The sequence below is a fragment of the Labeo rohita genome, chromosome 4, assembly GCF_022985175.1.
Source record: "Labeo rohita strain BAU-BD-2019 chromosome 4, IGBB_LRoh.1.0, whole genome shotgun sequence".
NCBI classification, from domain to species: domain Eukaryota; kingdom Metazoa; phylum Chordata; class Actinopteri; order Cypriniformes; family Cyprinidae; genus Labeo; species Labeo rohita.
The window spans coordinates 23,337,982-23,359,046 of record NC_066872.1 but is presented as its reverse complement, the minus strand read 5'-3'; the positions used below and the strand labels follow the sequence as shown (position 1 = coordinate 23,359,046).

The window sequence follows — 21,065 nt, the reverse complement described above, 5'->3', positions numbered from 1 at the left end:
CATGAAAGAACATTTCAGCTGAATATTAATTATAAATGTTAACTATATGTGTTCACTACCTGTCTAACGATGTGTATTTATGCTGAAATATACTAAATTTTTTTTTTTTTTTTACGTCAATAGTGTGTCCAAGTTTGAAAATGCAACAACATTGCACAGTATCTGGTTGTAAAAAAACACCTAAATTTCAATTCCTGAATTAGCTGGATAAACTTTCAAGGTAGGAATGTGTTGGTTTGTGTTTTTAATACCCTGTTGAAAAAAACAGTTTTGATGCTGGGATGCTGGCGGGGTAGGTTTTGATGCTGGTTTAAGATGATCCTTTGCTGGTTTATGCTGGTCCTCAGCTGGTCATGTTGCTGGTCAAGGACCAGAAAATAACTAACTATTAACCATCACAGAATTTGTAATGGGTTTATTAATAATAATGGGACTTATACCTGTTTTAATGGAAACTGTATTGGTCCCTGTCTCTGGTAATTTGTTGCCTTTTTGTTGTTGTTTCACAGTTGTTGTTTTTTTTTTAAATAGTTAATAGTTGATGGTTTGTAATAGTTGTAATGTTATTTTTATTGGAACCATTAGAATTTCTGTAATGGTTTCTATAGTTTTTTTCAGCATGGATTCAGTATGCCAAAAAAACATGGTTACTACAATTTTACTATAATAAAACCATGGTTAATTTTTGTAAGGGATGTCAGATTCAATGCGTAAAAATGTTTTTTCTTCTAATTGTGCATACTATGTTTTCTCAGCTCATACATGTGCCTTAATTTTTAGCGCTAATTAGTTTATCCACAAGGTGGCAAAAGTGGCCCAGACCGTTGTTTCACAGTTGATTAAAAAAAAAAAAAAAACAAAGGAGATGGAACAACACACTACTTTTGACCACAACAGCTCTATATTAGTTGAGTATGAAGACATTAGCACCTTTCATACAGTAATACCAATAAATTGCCGGAAAATTACCGGAACTACTTTACCAGTAAATACAAAAAATTCACAAAGGCAATGTCGTTCCATATTTTTACTGGTAAAGCACCATTCACACATCAGTTTCAAAATACTGGTACATTTTTTGTTGATTTGTATGTGTGTGTCTGTGTCAAACCTTTGCATTCATTCAGCCACTTTTGGCCCTGAGACATTGTAATAGATGACTACAAACTTAACTATGCAGCATTAAGTAAGTGCTTAAATGCGTCAGAATGATTGGCCCAGAGTAGACATCTTAGTCTGCTTATTCTGAACTTCTACAAGCTCATACCGGCAATCTCGTTCTGCCTTCACACAGAGCACATTACTGGTAATTTACTGGTAATGTTACTACCAAATTCGTTCCGGCAAAGGGGCTTTTTTTATTGCTCATAACTTCTGGAGAGAAATAGTGCAGACACTGGACAAGGATGAAACTTTCTAGTGCGCAAAGTCGCCTGTGATGGTGCTTACTATAAATGGAGTGTATTTTGAAAGGCTAAGCGTTCTATGCTTAAGTTCTCGTGATTTTTAACTAATTTATCATCAACAAGGCAAAAACGCTGGTTGGATATTTTTTGAAAAGTAATAGTACACATCTCCTCAATAAGCCCTGTGGTTTGATATGCATTTGCATATGCAGAACAAACATCACATGCCAAAGTTCAACACTAAATTTGCTTTATCTCAATAGCAATAGGGATGCTTACCTTATCTAACACCACTAACAAGGGCAGGGTGCTCTCTTAACATTCCAGGCCTTTTTACTCTAGTTAGAATCTATATTTAGGCAGCTCAGGCTTGTTAAAATCTAAAAGCTGTTAATAGAAACATTGCTATAGATTAATTGACTGACTGCTTAGTGATGTACCTCTGTACACTGACAGCATTCATCTCATCTGAAACCATGTGTCAGACAGAAGCACTTCCACTAATGGCCATCACTCCGAACTAGAGTACTAGAGTTTTATAGAGCGCTGATGGTCATTCAGACCTCATTCTCTCCTTTATGGTGCTCTGTATGAGAGCAGCTCATATTAGCACTCAAATATTTATAACGCTTATCTGGGAACAAAGACCATGTTGGATACATAGCTGCAGGCTCACAGCGGCACATTAGACTACTGAAACTTGCAAACAGATGAGAGGAAGAGATATTGAGAAAAGTCTCAAACTGACCTCAATGTGAAGCTGACACATCTTGGATCACCCAGAAGGAGTGTTTTGTGATAATTGCTGAATGAGTGTGCATAATCCTGTTCATAACAAAGCAACTTAATAACTATCAGAACAAAATGAATAGGCATTAAATATTGATTTCAGCCCTTTAATCACGTGATATATATGAAAAGAGTGTGTGAAGTGAAACTAGAGACATCAAAGTAGGACATTGTAGGCGATTACCTTCCAGGGTAAGTGGGCAAATTTGGTTTATACAATTCAGATTCATACTTATGTTTTTATAATGATACTTTAAAATATTATGAATGTATTGGCTTGTTGTTTACACATAAATATACATTTTATTATACATTTTATTTGTAAATTGTTTTTTTATATACTTCTAAAACATTTTAGAACAATTTACAGTAAAATTATATTATTTTTTGCCATTTATTGTAAGGTAATGCACAATTAACCAATGAACAGGTTTGTACAATGGCATTTTTCAGTAAAATTGTCTTGTCTTGTCACTATTTATATGGTACATTTACAAAAAATACCATGGTATTACTGTTGTATATATCAAAAGAAATTTTTGTAAGTTAAGATATATGTACACACTTCAATATTTAACGCTTATCCTTGACTAGATAATATTTTTGTAATGTCTTCATTATAGATGGTTCATTAAATTGTGAGGCAATTCATTTTTCTTTCAGAGGAGGAACTGCGGAAGTTACGAGAAGAAACCAATGTGGAGACCCTGAAGCAGGAGTTGGAGAGAGAACGCAGCAGAAGAGTTGACCTGGAACAGAAAATGAGTGATGTCCTGAAGACCAGGTGAAAAACCAACTCAAATATAGACACACCAACACAAATAAGCTTTACAGAGTTGACATAAAGTGTCAAACAATAGATGAGGAGCACAGGAGCCTTAGGCCACAAACATGCAACATTCTATGCAAACACTAAGTACTGGGGATTGGAAATAGAGAACTGCTTCGTATTTGGAATTAGTTCCACTGAGCTCAATTTGGTTAATAATTCTTGAAATTCCACATTTTACCATTTTATTGTACACACATTTATTGTAGCCTAATTTATTAACAAATGATCTTTTTTTTTTATTTAACTGAATTTGTATCTATTTCATTATTATTGATTTATCATTTTATTTGTATTAGGGAAGCACAATATACTAATACCATATCAGTTGTCATTTGACATTAGAATATTTTGTAATTTATCAATACCAATAAATAAACAAAATAGTAGATTTTAAATAAATAGTAAAATTATTTATTTAATTATTCGCTCATTGCTGTCAGGCAGAATTTTAATATCCGTGCCTTCATTTGTTCTTAAAGGATTAGTACACTTCCAGAACAAAAATTTAGAGATAATTTACTCACCCACTTGTCATCCAAGATGTTGATGTCTTTCTTACTTCAGTCATAAAGAAATGATGTTTTTTGAGGAAAACGTGTCAGGAATTTTCTCCATATTGTGGACTTCTATGGTGCCCGCGAGGTTGAACTTTCAAAATGCAGTTTAAATGCAGCTTCAAAGATCTCTAAATGATCCCAGCCAAAGCAGAAGTGTCTTATCTAGCGAAGCGTTCGGGTATTTTTTTTTTTTTTTTTAAAGTACAATTCAGCCACTTTTTAACCACAAATGCTCGACTTGTCTAGCTCTGCGACGCGTACTCTGTGCACTCCGGTTCAAGACAGTTAGGGTATGTCGAGAAACTTCAATCTCATTTTCTCCTCCAACTTCAAAATAGTCCTACATCGCTGTTTTACCTTTTCGTGTAAAGGCCATCTGACCTTCTTTGCACGTTCACTCTGTAAACACTGTGGGTTGGTACTTCTGTAGTGATGTAGGACGATTTTGAAGTTGGTGGAAAAAATGAGATGAGAGTTTTTCGACATACCCTAACTGTATTGAACCGGAGTGCACAGAGTACACATGCGCATCGCAGAGCTAGACAAGACAAGCATTTGAGTTTTTTTTTTTAGAAAATAATCGGTTTGCTAGAAAAGATCCTTCCTCCTCGGTTGGGATCATTAAAGCCCTTTGAAGCTGCATTTAAACTGCATTTTGAAAGTTCAAATTCGCGGGAACCATAGTCATTCACTATATGGAGAAAATTCCTGAAATGTTTTCCTCAAAAAACAATTTCTTTACGAGTGAACAAAGACAGACATCAACATCTTGGATGACAAGTCGTTGAGTAAATTATTTGTACATTTTTGTTCTGGAAGTGAACTAATCCTATGAGGCTTGTGAGATCACACATTACCGTAATTACCAACTGCACTCCAAAAAAAGGTATAGGACTTACTTTGAAACAATTCGGAAATTGCTAGTAAATTTCACAAAGTAACACACTGAATTAAACATGGAATTTTGAAGTAGAATAAATGAAATAGTATTTTGATGTAAAACTCAAAATTATTTACAACCTCAAAAAAGCAGTATTTTACTGTGTGGTTGTTTGAATGATGTGTAATTAAAATGCACAAAATCAAGAATAAAAAGTCACGAAAAGCGGAAAGTTGAATTAAGTTGTTGTTTCATAGAAAATTATTATGGTAGCATTAGGTTTTTTAATAGTTTCCTTCTATAGTCTGTGATAAATTGATGAGTGTTGGCAGTGTTCAGTGACCCGGTCCTGTACTCTGTCTGGCTGTCACAGTAGGACTAACCGCAGTGGGCTGCCCACGCCACACACTGAGCTATAAAAATAGCCACTACACCCCACCCCCGCTGACCGTTCAACAGGAAGTCGATGTCTATACGTAGACAGCCGCACACAGCAATATGTCAGTACAGAGTGTTCTTTCCACTGATGTCATTTCAGCAACTAATTGATTCAGATTTGATTGCCAGCACATTTTGAGCTTGCACAGGAGTATGCTAAACTACGCTGAGTAGAAGTTTATGATAATTAACCTAAACTGTTTTATATTGTTTTAGCTTAGACTAAAAATGTTTCAATTAACAAAAACCATTTTTACTACTTTTGTGTTGTTAAAAACACTGGCTGTAGAATGACAGACAAATTGCAGACAAAAATATTTTGTGTCCATAGTTTAAGAATACCTAGGTGAACATGAGGGGAACTGACTTCAGATGGTTAAAAATGGCTCAGAAAAGTAGAGTTGAACTGAGAGAACTGAACTGAAACTTAATTTAGTTTGTGTTTCCTAATTAAGGTGTGAAGATTCTCCACCTCAGCCTCCACGGAAACAGCAGCCACCTGCAGCTAACGGCACAGGTAATACAATCCTCAATGTTGACATCAGAAGTAACAAAATGATTTATTTTTAAGATCACTATACTTCTGCACCTTACTATTTTTAGATCAGTTCTCAATAGTAAATTTTAAGGCATAATTGTATGTATCTAAACTGTTATTATGAACTTTTTTTATTTCATTTTGAAAAGTATCAACAAAAATTGTTTACTGAAAATGTTCTATTTTTACCAATGTTTACTGTTGTCAAATTTTATGCTTATTACAGAAAGACTTTGTTAGCTTTGTATTTTAAAAAATTCACATACATTTATGGAATTGTGAAGCTAACCAAATAATTTCAGACCAAAAACAGTTTCAGATTAGCATTCTTGCCAGTTATTATTTTGTTCTTATTTTAATACCAAAAATGTAATGAAACAAATGTCTCATTAGTGTAATTGGAAAGATGATTGACTCACATGCTGCTTAAACTGAAGCGAATACAGAAATCTGTCACACCACATTAAAGAGTGTGAAAAACACATTATTATTAAGACATAGTGTTTGTATTTCGCTATAAAACTGACAGATTTTGAAAGCTAAGACTTTGGAATTTTTTCAAATTTATTCTCGTAATTTTAAATGTATTCTCAAAATATTTCAACTTTATTCTCATAATATTTAAACTTTATTCTCGAAATATTCCGACTTTATTCTCAAAATATTTCGACTTCATTCTTGAAAAATATTTCGACTTCATTCTCGAAAAATATTTCGACTTTTTCTCTAAATATTTCGACTGTATTCTCTAAATATTTTGACTGTATTCTCGTAATTTCGACTGTATTCTCGTCATTTTGAATTTATTCTTGGAATTCCGACTTTATTCTCAAAATATTTTGACTTTATTCTTGTAATATTCCAACTTTATTCCCGTAGTATTTCAACATTATTCTTTTAACTTCAACTTTATTCTTGAAATATTACGACTTTAATCTCATAATCTTATTTTATTATTATTTTTTTATGTGGCCCTAAAATGCCATCATAGGTAAATGTGGTATCCTAATTACCCTTAAAAAAAAAAAAAAAAAAAGCAAAATCTGAAAATTTGCCTGCTACCAAAAAAAGTAAAGAAAATTACGAAAATTAAAAAAGCAAACCTGGTGAGACTGTTAAATATCAGGGTGACATAAATTCATATGGACCCTAATCTCCTAATTTCTAACAGGATTTCATAATTACCTTCCCTATCCAAATTCCCTTCCCTATCAAATATTGACTATTTTGACCTTATTCTAATGAGAATAAAGTTGAAATATTACAAGAATAAAGTTTAAATATTTTGACTTTATTCTCGAAACATTTCGCTTTGTTCTTGAAACATGGGGGGGGGGGGGGTGTTTATGTGGCACTAAAACGCTGTCGTAGGTAAATATGTTATTAAAAAATTAAAAAAGCATACCTGGTGAGACTTTCTAACAGGATTTAATAATTACCTTCCCTATTTATCTGTCAGTCATTTGGATTCAAATTGGGGCTCTAATCCTGTATTGAGGTTTTGGATTTTCTGGCTGGTTTGTGGTTTAGGTTAGTGACTCTGAAATCTCTGCTTCAGGAAGCTTTCAGCTGTTATTTTAGGCACTTGTCTAAATTTGTAGACCATCTAGGCCAGACCAACCCCTTTTGTTTAAGGCAGGAAATGAGAATGTAGAGCACAAACCTCTTGCTCTCTCTCTCTTTCGGTCTCCCTCTATCTCAGTACGCCCACTGTAGGATTAATAGAGATTTGGTTTTGTCGTCTGAATGACATACATATTTAAACTCTCTCTGCAGACAAACAGCAGAAGGAGACAGTGTGTTCGCGGCTGCAGAGTTGGCTCTATGAACGCTTTGGGGTTTATATAGAGGATTTTCGCTTCCAGCCTGAGGAGAACACGGTTGAGGCTGAGGAGCCACTAAGTGCTAAAAGGTCAGTGAAGAAAGATGTGAAACTGCAATACTCTGCTCCATTACCATGTCCCAGAGATCCTGATTCTGTCTAGTAAACATCTGCCCCCCCTGTGGCCAGGATGCTTTTAGTCAGAATAAGTTTAGTAGCAGAGAGGAGATCTTCAAAAGGGGCAGGACTTAAATCAACTGACATAACAAGGAGCTTTTATTTTCGCCAGAAAATTAATTTGCCTTTCAAAATAAAAGTTTGCATATATACTAACATATGTTCCCTTCTGGTTCTATCAAACAATGCATTTCTCAGAAGGTTAGACTTTAACATGTGAGATTTAGATGGCATTACAACACATATATGTTTTTTTTTGTTGTTACATGTCTAAGGTTTTCTTTACATGGTTCATCCCTCTTTTGAAGATCTTGTTCAATTTTGAAGAGCTGGCCTCCTTTTTTGGGCTGAAGCTAAATGTATATCCCTTTCTGATGGCTTATGTAGAGGAATATTATTTGTTTAATGCAAAAATTGGACATATTTGTATTATAGCTGCTATTATCACCTTATTATTATTATTAGAGCTTATCTCATTTTGGTCTATCCATTTGATACAAGTGAAATAAGTGCTTTTAAAAGTTTTTTAAGGTCTTTTATGTTTTTTAAACACTTTCATTTTGAAGAACCCAGAAACTTACAAGGAGCCTTCAAAATAAGAGATACATATTATATGCTTTTCTACTGGACTAAATAAATTGAATAAATAAATAATTAATCTTTATTAAAAATTAAAAATTAGTTCTACTACAGTTTATACTAGAGGTCAACCGATATCGGATTTTACCAATACCGATAACTAGGTTGGACCACACTGGCCGATACCGATTAATCGAATGGCTGCTGAGCGGAAAATAAATAGTGAATAAATAGAAAAAAAAAAAAAAAGTAGCCTGCTGAACCATACTTTGTAAATGAATAAAAATATATGAATTATCACCTATTGATCATTACAGTTAGTTCACTGTTCATTAATGTTAACAAAAGCAACTGAAATTTCAAAATATATCAGTAAATGTTTAAATTAACACATTCTAACAAGGAAAAATACTTCTATTCTTAAGCTTTTATCAATCTTAATATTACAAATAGACTAAAGATGCTAAACAGTCATGTTAAAGATGGCCATCTTTAAATATCTACACAAAGGCCACAGTATTGAAATTGCATACATATGGATATTGTGTACTTTCACAATTTAAATGCTTCTATTCTAGAACATTTGTGGTTATCTAATTAAAATATAAAAAATATGTTACTCACACAAAGGGCAAAAGTGCAGCGCTGCGTCTAGAAAAGCTCGTAGCTATCCGGTATCACACACCGGACACGTCGCGTTCAATTCAAGTGGCGGTCTACAAGACTTTATTTAATCACCAAACGGGCAAAAGTATACTGCTGTCCTTTCTCCACTAATGCAGCATCTAGTCAACAAATTCATCACTAAGTAATGATATGAAAACATGCACTACAGTATACTGTACACGGGGTTTCGTTGTCAGTGTTTTAAATCTGCCTTTGAAGTGTCCTGCTCTGTGCAGCAAACAGTGTCACGTGTCTAAACAAACGACACGTGCTGTCAGTGCTGAATAACAAAGACTATAGGGACTTTGCTGTATAATTGAGAACCTTATCAGCCGCTCCAGCAACAGACCTAACTTGGAAAAACTATCGCCATGGATTTTTTCCGATAACCGATAGTTCCGGCAATGAACTATTGGTTCCGATTAATCGGCAAAACCGATACATCGGTCGACCTGTAGTTTATACTACCAACCAAACCAAACCGAACTAGTGAAACAGGACTCTACAATTAACAAAGAGTCAAAAAAAAAATCCTGGTTTTGCTCAGAACTTTCCCTAAGAAGCTGGTAGTTTCATAATAGAAAAAAAGTTAAAAGATATTACAAATAATGGACCACAAACCCATGTATTTTCAATTTTTCATATCTGAAAGATACCAAGGTACACAACATATTGAACAGACTCTGTAAAAGCTCTTTTTTATTTCTGTCTTATTATATAAACTGCACTGAAGTCTATAAAGTCCAGTTTTAGAGATTCACTGTTTAATCTACTTGGTTTACTTCATTGAGGCAGTTATTTTGAACCCTGTTCAGAATCTTTGAAGGTTTCGCGGTTTGTGGTCAAATTCACACTTGCCAAGCAGGAGTTCTGGGTCTGATGTCCAGTCAATGCATGTAACTGCCTCAATTATACATGAGGCTATTAAGTTTATGTCTCCTGAATGTCCCCTTAGGGATCAATGAAGTACATCTATCTGTCTCTGAAGAGAGGTATTGAGTGTGCGCTGGCCACAACTGTCTGCTTTCATTGATTTACACGGTTTCAGTGTCACTTTGCTATAAAAATACAAGACAGGCTGTGGTCGGTAGAAGAAATCAGTGGTGTTTGCCGAAGGCAAGGTCACTTTTCCCTCACTGTTTGTGTATGAATAATACCTCAAACTGTTCTTAATTTGAGCATCACTCAGAATCTGTCAAAATGTAACTGTGTGTTGTGGTTCTTATGTGCTTTTGCTTGAAAATTTGTCTTGTCTTCGTTTCAGATTAACAGAAAATATGCGACGACTTAGTAAGTCTTTTTTTGTTGTTGTATTAAACTGTTCCCGTGGTTTTGTTGATGTTTAGGCTGCACACTTCATGGATTACTTCATGGATTTTTGAACATTTTTCAGCTGTATTTATCTTTTTATTTTTATTTAATTCTAGAACGGGGTGCCAGACCGGTGACAAATTTCTTACGGAATCTTTCCGCCTTATCCAACTGGCACTCAGTATATACATCAGCGATTGCCTTCATTGTGAGTGACTATTGGTTTTCCATGTTTACACATATAAATATATATTGCATGTTACACATCCTCCATCTCTTTTAGACACGCATGTTAGTTTTGTAATTTATAGGTGGGAGAGTGACATAATTGCTCCTGTATTTTTTACCACTAGATTATGTAATTATAATGACAAAATCTATTTATTTTCTCATTAAAATGTAACAAATTTGTACCAGTTTTAGTTTACTGTTTTTTTATATACTGCTATAGGTTCTACTAATATTTTATATCAGTTGAATTTATTTTTTACTTTTTTATTTTGCATTAACTTTGAGGTTATTTTAATATTACTAAATAGGTTTCATTTATTTATTTTTTTAAGTTTGTATATTTTTTGAGGTACCTTAGCAATTGTAGTACATAAACTTATTCTAATTTTCATTCAGTATAAGTTTTTAATCTAATATTTGTGACCTTGGACCACAAAGCCTGTCTTAAGTAGCACTGTATATTTGTAGCAATAGCCAAAAATACATTGTATGGGTCAAAATTATTGATTTTTCTTTTTTGCCAAAAATCATTAGGACATTAAGTAAAGATCATGTTCCATGAAGCTATTTTGTAAATTTCCCACCATAAATATATCAAAACTTCATTTTTGATCAGTAATATGCATTGCTAAGAACTTCATTTGTTTTTTTTTAGTTTTTTTTTTTTTGCACCCTCAGATTCCAGATTTTCAAACAGTTGTATCTTGGCCAGATATTGTCCTATCCTAACAAACCATACATTAGTGGAAAACTTATTTATTAAGCTTATATACATCAGCTTTTAGATTATGTATAAATCTCAGTTTTAAAAAATTGATCCTTATGACTGGTTTTGTGGTCCAGGGTCACATTTAGGTTTTATTTTATTTCAGCTTAACTTAAAGATGTTTTTCAAAGTTTTTGTACCCAATAATAACTGATAATAAGTGTTGTATTTTTGTTGTCCGCCACAGATTTATATGAATGCAGCATGGCATGGCTGGGCTATTCCTTTGTTTCTATTCTTAGCCATTCTGAGGTTGTCATTGAACTACCTCATAGCCAGGTAAGATGATATTTCCTTTTTTTTTTTTTACTAGTATGTATTTGAAACTGTGTTAAATTTAAAATGTTACCTAGATTTAACATATATTTAAATATGTGAGGATGTTGTTGTATATTGGCTGAGATTTTCAATAACAAGATCAAAAGATCAGTACTCATACTGGCATATTTGATAGAAATAATATCCACTCAGACAGTCATTAGCACTGTACATATACAGTCTATGTATTAATACCATGCCTGTATGTTGTCACAGAATAAACATACATTTTGTATACATACATATGTATTTTGGTTTATATTAAAGCATATATGCATCACAAATTGATTAACATTGGTCTGTTTTCTATAGAGGATGGAGAATTCAGTGGAGTATTGTGCCTGAAGTTTCTGAACCTGTGGTAGGAATGTTTTTCCTGGATAATATTTGACCGTTTCAGTAACTTTTGCTTTTATGTTGTGCATATATAATTTTTATTTTTTCTTCCAGGAACCTCCCAAGGAAGACTTAACTGTGTCTGAAAAGTTTCAGTTAGTTCTCGATGTTGCACAAAAAGCACAGGTAACTAAACTTGAATGCTTATATATTTTTAGACTTTTATTTTAATAAAAACCTGTCCATTGCATTTACACTATTGGTCAAGAATTTTGACACACTTTACTGTTTCTCCTGATTCTGAGAACTTTTTTGATCTGAAGGCTTTTGAGATTATTTATGGATTTCTTTACAGAACTAAAATTTTAGTTTAATGTATTTTTTTGGCCTGATAGTGAAGGATAAGCTGCCAACAACTTTTAAGCATACATGTAAATTTCTTTAATATTATTTAAAATGTAACCAGGGATGCGCAATATTATCATACCGATGTCTGATATTGGCTTTAAATTTAAATAATCACCATCGGCTCAATATGACAAATTATGCCGATATGTCTTGCCGATAAGAGGAATAACTCGCATGTGCTGAGGGTCGGCTAGTGATTAGATCACATCAGCAGGGTCGCTCATTTAGGAAGCAAAGTTTTGCCTGAATAATGATTAGATTCACTGTTTTGGATCAGGCCATTTAATCTGAGGGGGCACTGTTAGCCTACTTCTAATAAAATGAAAACAAAATACAAAAATAATATTTAAAATGTGTTTCTGATTAAATAAAGCAGTAATGTCGATAAAATCATGAATATGTATTGATTTAAAGGTCAGAAGCTAAATGAATTAAAAAAAAAAAAAATTACAAACATGACACTTGTAAATTAAATAATTTTATATATACTGATTTATTCATTGTGTTATATGTTATATTTTTTTAACATATAAAGCTCTAAAAGATTTTTACAACTCTTTTGCTTTTAGACCATCTACAAATGTTACATTTTAAAATTTTATTTTTATTCAATTATAAAATAAAATAAAATAAAAGTTATTTTATATAAATATAGTAAATATATGTATATAAATATAGTTATTTTCAAAATGTCAATGTACTGTCATTATAAAAGAACTTCATTATTGTTTATTTAATTCATTATTGTTTATTTAATTCTAACAAATAAGTTCTTATTAAAAACTAACCGAAATGAAAAATAATTTGCTTGTACTTTCTGCACAGGAGAGACTTGGTGTTGTTTCCAAACAAAAGTAAATATATCGGTATCGGCGTTGGCTTTCGGCCAAAATGAGTTTAAAAATATCTGCGTATCGGATATCGGCAAAAATCCAATATCACGCATCCCTAAAAGTAACCCAGGATACACCTTATAAAGTTATTTGAGAGAATGCAAAAAGTGCATGAGCTGTGATCAGACCTGTGTGACCCATTCATATTATTTAACAGTTTTTGAGGACTTTTATTCTATAATCTGATATATAGTCGTAATAAATAACTGTTCATTTTTTAACATCTGTGATTTGAAATTTTATGGACACATTTCAAATTTTATTTTGCATATTGTTCTTTTTGACTGACATGCAATTCATTTTTCAACAGAATCTTTTTGGTAAGATGGCAGATGTTTTGGAGAAAATCAAAAAGTAAGTAGCTGTTTTAACTTTTAATGCTGTAGGGGTTTCTATCACAGTGATAGAAAAAAATATGAGATGAGAGAACAAATTATATTTCAATGCTTTTATGTTTACTCACAAAACATTTATGTTTCAAACTCATAATATTTTTGGCAATGGAAATAATATGACATGGGAAGAATATGCAAAGTTTCTCAGGGGGGCGCACAGAGTTTTGTAGGAGCATTGAAATAAGGGCTCTGTACCGTACGTGACCTAAAGTAAACTAATGATCGTTTCTCCATGTTTGTTTGTGTTATGGGTGGATGTTTGTGTGCGTACGTGTACATCAGTTTGTTCATGTGGGTTCAGCCTGAGATCACTCAGAAATTGTACATCGCTCTGTGGGTGGCCTTCATCTCCTCTTGTGTCCTGCCCTACAAGCTGATGGGCTTCATGATCGGTGAGAATCATTACCCATAACTCTTCACATGTACATAAACACCCCATGCTCACTAATAACAATCAGACACAAACACACGCTGTCATTCTAAATGGCTTATTGTTGCTTCTATAGCAAATACAGACAAGTCTCTTGTGTAGCAGTAGCTACTCGGAGCACATTACCTTCCAGACAAATGCTTCCTCAGGGGGAGCTCATTGAATTGTGCACAGCATGAATTATGAACCACAAACTGGGTTGATTATTTGTGTGCTTTGAGTCATTTAAGCACCAAAGGAATTATGCAGATCAGATAATGGTACAAACATGCTATCATCTGAATGTAGTTAACAAGAGACCATTAGCAACAAGGTATTGTTCGTTTGTTCTTTTTAATTTTTTTTTTAAGTTAATACTTCTATCCAGTATGGATGCATTTTTTAATCAAAAGAGAAAACATTGATTTAAAAAAAAGTTAAATAAATACAGTTTTAACCTCTATTCATCAAAGTATCCTGGAAAAAATGTAAAAGAGTTACTGTTTTCACAATTTAAGTAGAGCTGCAAAACGATTAGTCGTGATTAATCGATTCAAAATAAAAGTTTGTGTATATACTATATGTGACCCTGAACCACAAAACCAGTCATAAGGCTCAATTGTTTGAAATTGAGGTTTATACATCACCTGAAAGCTGAATAAATAAGCTTTCCATTGATGTATGTTTGTTAGGATAGGGGCCAATATTTGGCCGAGATACAATTATTTGAAAATCTGGAATCTGATTAAGTTCTTAGTAATACATATTACTAATCAAAAATACAACTGATATATTTAAAGTAGGAAATTTACAAAATATCTTCATGTAACATGATTTTTTCCTAATATCTTAAAGATTTTTGGCATAAAAGAGAAATCTATCATTTTGACCCATGCAATGTATTTTTGGCTATTGATACAAATATACCCATGCTACTTACGACTTTTGTGGTCCAGGGTCACATATGTGTGTGTATTGTGTATATTTATTATGTACATATGAATACACACATATATGTATATATTTTAGAAATATTTGTATGTGTACTTGTATGTAAACACTTGTATATAATTTATATTATATATAAATATAAATATTTTACATGTAAATCTAACATACTTTTCCTTAATATATTCATGTATGTGTGTGTGTTTATATAAACATAATAAATATACACAGTACACACAGCTATACTATGTAAGCATAAACTTTAATTTTGAATGGATTAATCGTGATTAATCGTTTTGCTGCTCTAAATTTAAGTAGCACAACTGTTTTCAATATTGATAATGATAAATGGATCATGTGACACTAAAGACTGGAGTAGTGGCTGCTGAAAATTCAGCTTTGTCATCACAAAAAGAAATTATATTTCAAACTAATTAATTAAAACTAGAAATTATATTTCAAACTAATTAATTAAAATAGAAAACTGCCGTTTTAAATTGTAATACTATTTCACAATATTACTGTTTTAACTGTATTTTTGATCCAATAAATGCAGCCTTGGTGAGCATAAATAGTGTTCTCAACCTACAAATTTTGAACAGTAATGTGCATCTATTAAATTAAATCGCATACAAAATAAAAGTTTGAGTTTGCCTAATAAATGTGTGTGTACTGTGTGTAATTATTTTGTATATATAATTACACACAAATTATTGTATATATTTAAGAGAAATGTTATGTACAAAATACTTTTATTTATATGTAATATAAATTATATAACAATTATAATAAATACATACACTTGTAAATGTTTCTTAAATATATACATGAATGTGTTTGTATTTATATATACATAATAGTTACACACAGTACACACACATATATTAGGCAAAGTCAAACTTTTATTTTGTATGCGATTAATCGTTTGACAGCCCTTAAAATTTTGCTCTTTTTTTAAGCAAATGAGCATTCCAGGAAATTAAGTGTGCTTCCATCATGGTCCATAAAATGAAAGTTATCTAAAAAGATATTTGTGTTGAAATCCAGCAGTCTAAAATTGTAGTTATTTTATCATTCTCCTGTTGTGTGTCTTTTCTCTGGCAGGGCTTTATGCGGGCATCAAGTTCTTTATTATAGACTTCCTGTTTAAGAGCTGCCCAAAACTCCGAGATAAATATGACACTCCATATATCATGTGGAACAACCTGCCCACCGACCCTCAACTGAAAGAACGTAGCAATGCCACAGTGTCACGACGGGTGAGAGAGGAAGAGACAATGTCATGCTCTAACACCAGCCTCCTGGGTGTTTTCACACTTTAAATGTCATACGTTTGTTTCAAAGTGTCAGACGCTGTAAATACGTGTGTATGAGAGTGATGGGTGTTGCCTCGTAGGGGAAACATCAGTGTAGGTAGTTGACATGACAGTCACACATAATCTGTTGTCTTTCTCTCTCAGCTGTCTGGGTGTGAGAAGGTAGGGTTTGTGATGTGCTTCTGCCAGCACCTGTGTGCGTGTGTGTGTGTGATGGAACCAGCTGACCTTTCTTTACCTTTGTGTGTTTGGATCTAGATGCAAAGCGTGATATGAATTTTGTCTGTGCTCAAATGGATCAAAATGGCCATATAGTTCCAATGGTCCAACTGACGTTACAGGGTGAATCTACCAAAGAAATGTCCTGGTTGTATATCACCATAAAATCCAAAAATAAATATACATCTATTTATTTTTTTCAAACATTCAGGTTTTTTTCTTCCTATTGTTACATTTATTTCATTACAATTAAGCATATTATATAGGAAATATGCTTGTGTGAGTAAGAACACTATGTGAATACACAATAGACTCGTACTAAACTATAATTTCTGTCCTCAACTATAATTTGCCTAATAGGAGTATTTTTCTTTCTTTTTTTATGTTACATTTATTAAATTATTTTACCAAAAAATAAATAAATAAATAAATAAATAAAACCACACACACGTAAATGTATTTTTGGCATTATGGTAATGAGAATGTGTGTTAGGGTTGTGCTTTATTGTCATGAAAGCAATGTCACAATGCTAAAAACTAAAACTGGGAATTAAATACACAAATAATAATAATAATAATAATAAAACTATATATATATATATATATATATATGATTATGTTTTTAAAGATATATTATTAATTTATTATAATATTATAAACTATAATAGTATCTCAACGATACTAAAATAGCACTTTCCCAGTTTTAGTTTTAACCATTGTGACATCACTTTCATGACAATAAACCACAACCCTATCACACATTCTCATTACCATATTGCCAAAAATATTACTATATTGTCAAAATACAATTTTCTTTGTTATTATGTGGTGAAATATCAGATGGGCGTTTCTTGACAGATTTTGTGTAATTCACCCTATTATAATATTTACTCTTTTCACATTTTATTGAAAAAGTCATACTTAATCTCATTAGCTGACTCATCTACCTATTGTATTTCGTATTAATTGGCTTTACTTAATATAATCTTATGTACTGTAACTACTGCAGTTTAATTTAATGTGTACAGCTAATATGGCATTTTGAATCCATTTTCACAGACTAAGTGATGGGTATGCTCTGTGTGTGCATAGATAGTGTCATTCAAGACAAAAAGGATTGCTTTCCACCAGTGCTATTTTAGTATCATTGTGATACTATTATAGTTTTTATTAATAGAGTAAATTAATTATATATTATTATTATTTTTTGTGTGTAATTATTTATGTATTTATTTTATTTATTTATTTATTATTTTTATTATTTTTTTTTTTCATTTTTAGTTTAACCCTGGTTTCCACAGTAGTGCAGTATTAGATCATTAGAGGTAGAAATAGTTGAATGTTTGGCTTTAGAACACTGAAAGAAAGTAGTTTGACTGTTGTAACGTACAGTGTAAATACTACATGTCCTTTTGTATGAGATTAATGGCAGCTGCTTCTCCTAAAACATCATTACACTGACAAAAAACCCAACTTACCCACATGAATGCACAAACATACTAAAAAAACTAACTACATCATGTTGACAGTATTAGTAATGAACAGTTGTGACCTTAAAATGAACAGGAAATCAAAATGAACCATATTTACTTCTAATACATGTTAGAATTTCTGCTGCGTGTGATTAGTGTATGTTTTCCAGAAGATAAAATGAAAAAATGTTTTCTCACAACTATCCTTCTGACATCACCAAGGCTTAACATTAATGGAAAACAACTCTCTCCCTCTCTATGTTAAAATCCCTCCTTTTTATGTTTAGATCCAGCCGGTGGTATCACGGAGTAGTTTAGCTACCATCCCGGCCGGGGTGACCCGAGAGGAAGAGAGTGGTCGCTCACACAGCACAAAGAAAGGAGCATTCCATGAGATCTTCAACTTACCCGAAAATGAGAGACCTCTGCCTGGTGAGACTTCTCTTATACTTCTTGTCATCTTGAGACTTTCCATCCCGAATAAAAACAGCACTTGAAAACTAAATCGAAAAAAGGAAACAGACATATGTTAGATGCGCCAAACTGATTTTTACTCACTTCTCTTTACATTTCTGATTTAGTGTTGTATTCTTTTGCAGTGTGTGAGAATGGATGGAGATGCTGTCTGATAAACAGAGACAGGAAGATGCCAACTGACTACATACGTAATGGGATGCTCTACGTCACTGAAAAGTAAGAAACATTTGCTCATTATGTGATTGTTGAGCACAGCCATGCTGGCACTTCTTTTCACTCTCTTTCATGCTGTTATGAATAGTTTCACACACTATTTGCAGTCATCGTTTGATGTATAATTATAATTGGTTGTCCATCCAACAGCTACCTGTGTTTTGAGAGTTCCAGCTCAAGATCAGGGTCTTCAAAGAAGAACAAAGTCATCAAACTGGTGGACATCACAGATATCCAGAAGGTTGTGCAAATGTTGACATTTTTAACTAAAATGAAAAACCAAATTATCGGTAATTGAAATAAAAGCTGAAGCTAACACTTAAAAAAACTGTCTGAAATAAATGTTTAAGTACTAAAATTACTTAAACTATATCAATTTATTAATTATACTATATACTATAGTATAAAAGCCGAGAAAAAATAAAAAAAATCTAAATTGCGTACACTTACTAACACTAAAGAAAAAGCTGTTCAGAAAAAAGCAATAGCTTTTTTTATTAGCTTTATGGACCTTTGACTATTGAATATGAGCACTATGCCTTTGTGTCATACAGCAGGTGGCAGCATTGCATCATGGGCTGCACACAGTCCTGCATTAAAAACCTCACATGAAAAGGCAATTTTGATTAAATATACATACACTTTAAGGTTTATAAATTATATATTTACATTTTACATTTATGCATCTGGCAGATCCTTTTCATAAAAAAAACAAAACAAAACAAGGTACACATTTATACATTGGTGTTGCTAGCACCCATGCTCTACTGTTTGAGCTACAGGAAAGCTCATTTTAATCTGAAACATATATAATATAATTCAGCTATAATAAAATTAACATGCAAATACTTAATACTGAAAATAATGAAATTCTCATACTTAATAAATGGAATACAATGCATGACTTTTGTTCAGATTTGCAGTTTGGAGCAACAGAATTTGCAGACTGACAATGAATTTCGTCAGCTGGTGTCAAACATGTCCAGACTGAAAACCAGCCAAAAATCTGGGGAAAAGCTGTGTAGTTCCAGCCTCTCTGTCATTCTGTCGTTATTTACTTATTTTTTTTAAACTTGTATAAGTTTCTTTCTTCTATTGAACACGAAAGAAGATATTTTGAAGAATGTTTAGTAACCAAACAGTTGGCGGTAGCCATTGACTTTCATAGTGTGGAAAAAATACTACGGCATTCAGTGGCTACCATCAACTGTTTGGTTTCAAACATTTTTCAAATATCTTCTGTTTTTAACAGAAGGCAAAACTACAGGTTTGGAATTTTGATGACAGAACAATAATAAACTTTTTTTTAATTTTCATGATGGTGAAGTTGATCCAAATTAACAGGTTGAAGAAAAAATGTACACTTCTATTATGTACTTAAAATGCTTTATTTTCACGCACTAATTTTGTACTTAATATACTAAAAATGATTCTCTAGTACTTCTTATGATAATCTTAAAAATATCTAAGTGTACTCAAATGTACAGTTTTGGGACACTATGAATATGAACCAAAATGTGCTTTTAACATTCTATCTCTGTATTCAAAAAATGTATTTAGTTACCACTTGTAGTACAGTTGAGTGTACTAGTGTATTAAAGATGGATTCAAGTGTACTACAAGTGGTAACTAAATACTTTTTTTGAAAAAAAAGTTGTCCTAAAATCTTAGGACAACGTTCATGAACATTTTTGATCCACTTCAAATGTTGACTACTGTAAAGCCTAATTTGGTCACACTTTATTTTAAGGTCCAATTCTCTCTATTAACAAACCATTAACTACAACTTTTGCCTCAATAAACTACTAATTTGCTACTTGTTAATAGTTAGTAAGATAGTTGTTAAATTTAGGATTAGGGATGTAGAATATGGTCATGCAGATTATGTGCTTTATAAGTACTAATAAACAGCCAATATGCTAATAATATTCATGATAATAAGTAGCTACTTAACATTGTGAAATACTAGTGTTACCCATAATTTTTAGTATATTAAGTAGCACTTTTTTTTCCACATGGACTATGTTGTATTCATAATACCCCCCACCCCATGTTACACCATTTTGTTACTATATTTAATAGATCAGGTTGAATATGTATTGAGGAAAAAGGTCATTTTTAAAGAGTTTGTACAATTACAATTAGATTAACTCTTGGATTTCTTTTTCCACAGTATAAAGTTTTATCAGTTCTCCCTGGGTCTGGAATGGGCATTTCTATTGCCACCCCGTCAACGCAGAAGGTAGTCAAGTCAAGTTCAATTTATTTGTACACCGCTTTTTTAATACACATTGTTTTAAGCTTTACAGAAAATCATGCTGTTAATATTTATAATATCGTCATGCCTAAAAGTTGCATTTAGCAGATTAGAGCTGGGCGATAAAATAGTATACATTTTGCGACAATATAAGCATTCAAGCAGTTGGGATATGCTGTATAGTATATATGTAACCAAGGACCACAAAACCAGTCATATGGGTCAGTTTTTGAAAATTGAGATTTATACATCAACTGAAATCTTTCCAATGATGTTTGGTTTGTTAGGATATGACAATATTTGGATGAAAATCTGGAATCTGAGGGTGCCAAAAAAAAAATCACCTTTAAACTTGAACAAATGAAGATCTTAGCAAAGCATATTACTAATCAAAAATTAAGTTTTGATATAT

The 21,065-nt window shown here is 32.4% G+C and overlaps 1 protein-coding gene and 1 long non-coding RNA gene across 5 annotated transcripts in view; one reads left to right on the top strand and one right to left on the bottom strand.

Moving 5' to 3' along the window:
* The window catches only part of LOC127164580 (uncharacterized), an 83,607-nt gene that overhangs the window by 49,759 nt on the left and 12,783 nt on the right, over positions 1 to 21,065 (bottom strand). Inside the window, exon 3 of the long non-coding RNA XR_007827679.1 lies at positions 18,115 to 18,206. This is a non-coding gene — a long non-coding RNA (uncharacterized LOC127164580). The remainder of the gene's footprint in view (positions 1 to 18,114; positions 18,207 to 21,065) is intronic.
* The window catches only part of gramd4a (GRAM domain containing 4a), a 66,774-nt gene that overhangs the window by 41,060 nt on the left and 4,649 nt on the right, over positions 1 to 21,065 (top strand). For 3 of the 4 annotated variants that reach the window (XM_051108578.1, XM_051108580.1, XM_051108581.1), the window contains 16 exons: positions 2,859 to 2,979; positions 5,358 to 5,419; positions 7,217 to 7,352; positions 9,949 to 9,974; positions 10,112 to 10,203; positions 11,180 to 11,271; positions 11,623 to 11,671; positions 11,761 to 11,832; positions 13,258 to 13,301; positions 13,625 to 13,734; positions 15,804 to 15,958; positions 16,160 to 16,177; positions 17,994 to 18,138; positions 18,306 to 18,399; positions 18,547 to 18,637; positions 20,570 to 20,638. In XM_051108578.1, coding sequence (XP_050964535.1) covers positions 2,859 to 2,979; positions 5,358 to 5,419; positions 7,217 to 7,352; positions 9,949 to 9,974; positions 10,112 to 10,203; positions 11,180 to 11,271; positions 11,623 to 11,671; positions 11,761 to 11,832; positions 13,258 to 13,301; positions 13,625 to 13,734; positions 15,804 to 15,958; positions 16,160 to 16,177; positions 17,994 to 18,138; positions 18,306 to 18,399; positions 18,547 to 18,637; positions 20,570 to 20,638 — 1,376 coding nt within the window. The remainder of the gene's footprint in view (positions 1 to 2,858; positions 2,980 to 5,357; positions 5,420 to 7,216; positions 7,353 to 9,948; positions 9,975 to 10,111; positions 10,204 to 11,179; positions 11,272 to 11,622; positions 11,672 to 11,760; positions 11,833 to 13,257; positions 13,302 to 13,624; positions 13,735 to 15,803; positions 15,959 to 16,159; positions 16,178 to 17,993; positions 18,139 to 18,305; positions 18,400 to 18,546; positions 18,638 to 20,569; positions 20,639 to 21,065) is intronic. The other variant, XM_051108579.1, reaches the window with a different exon arrangement.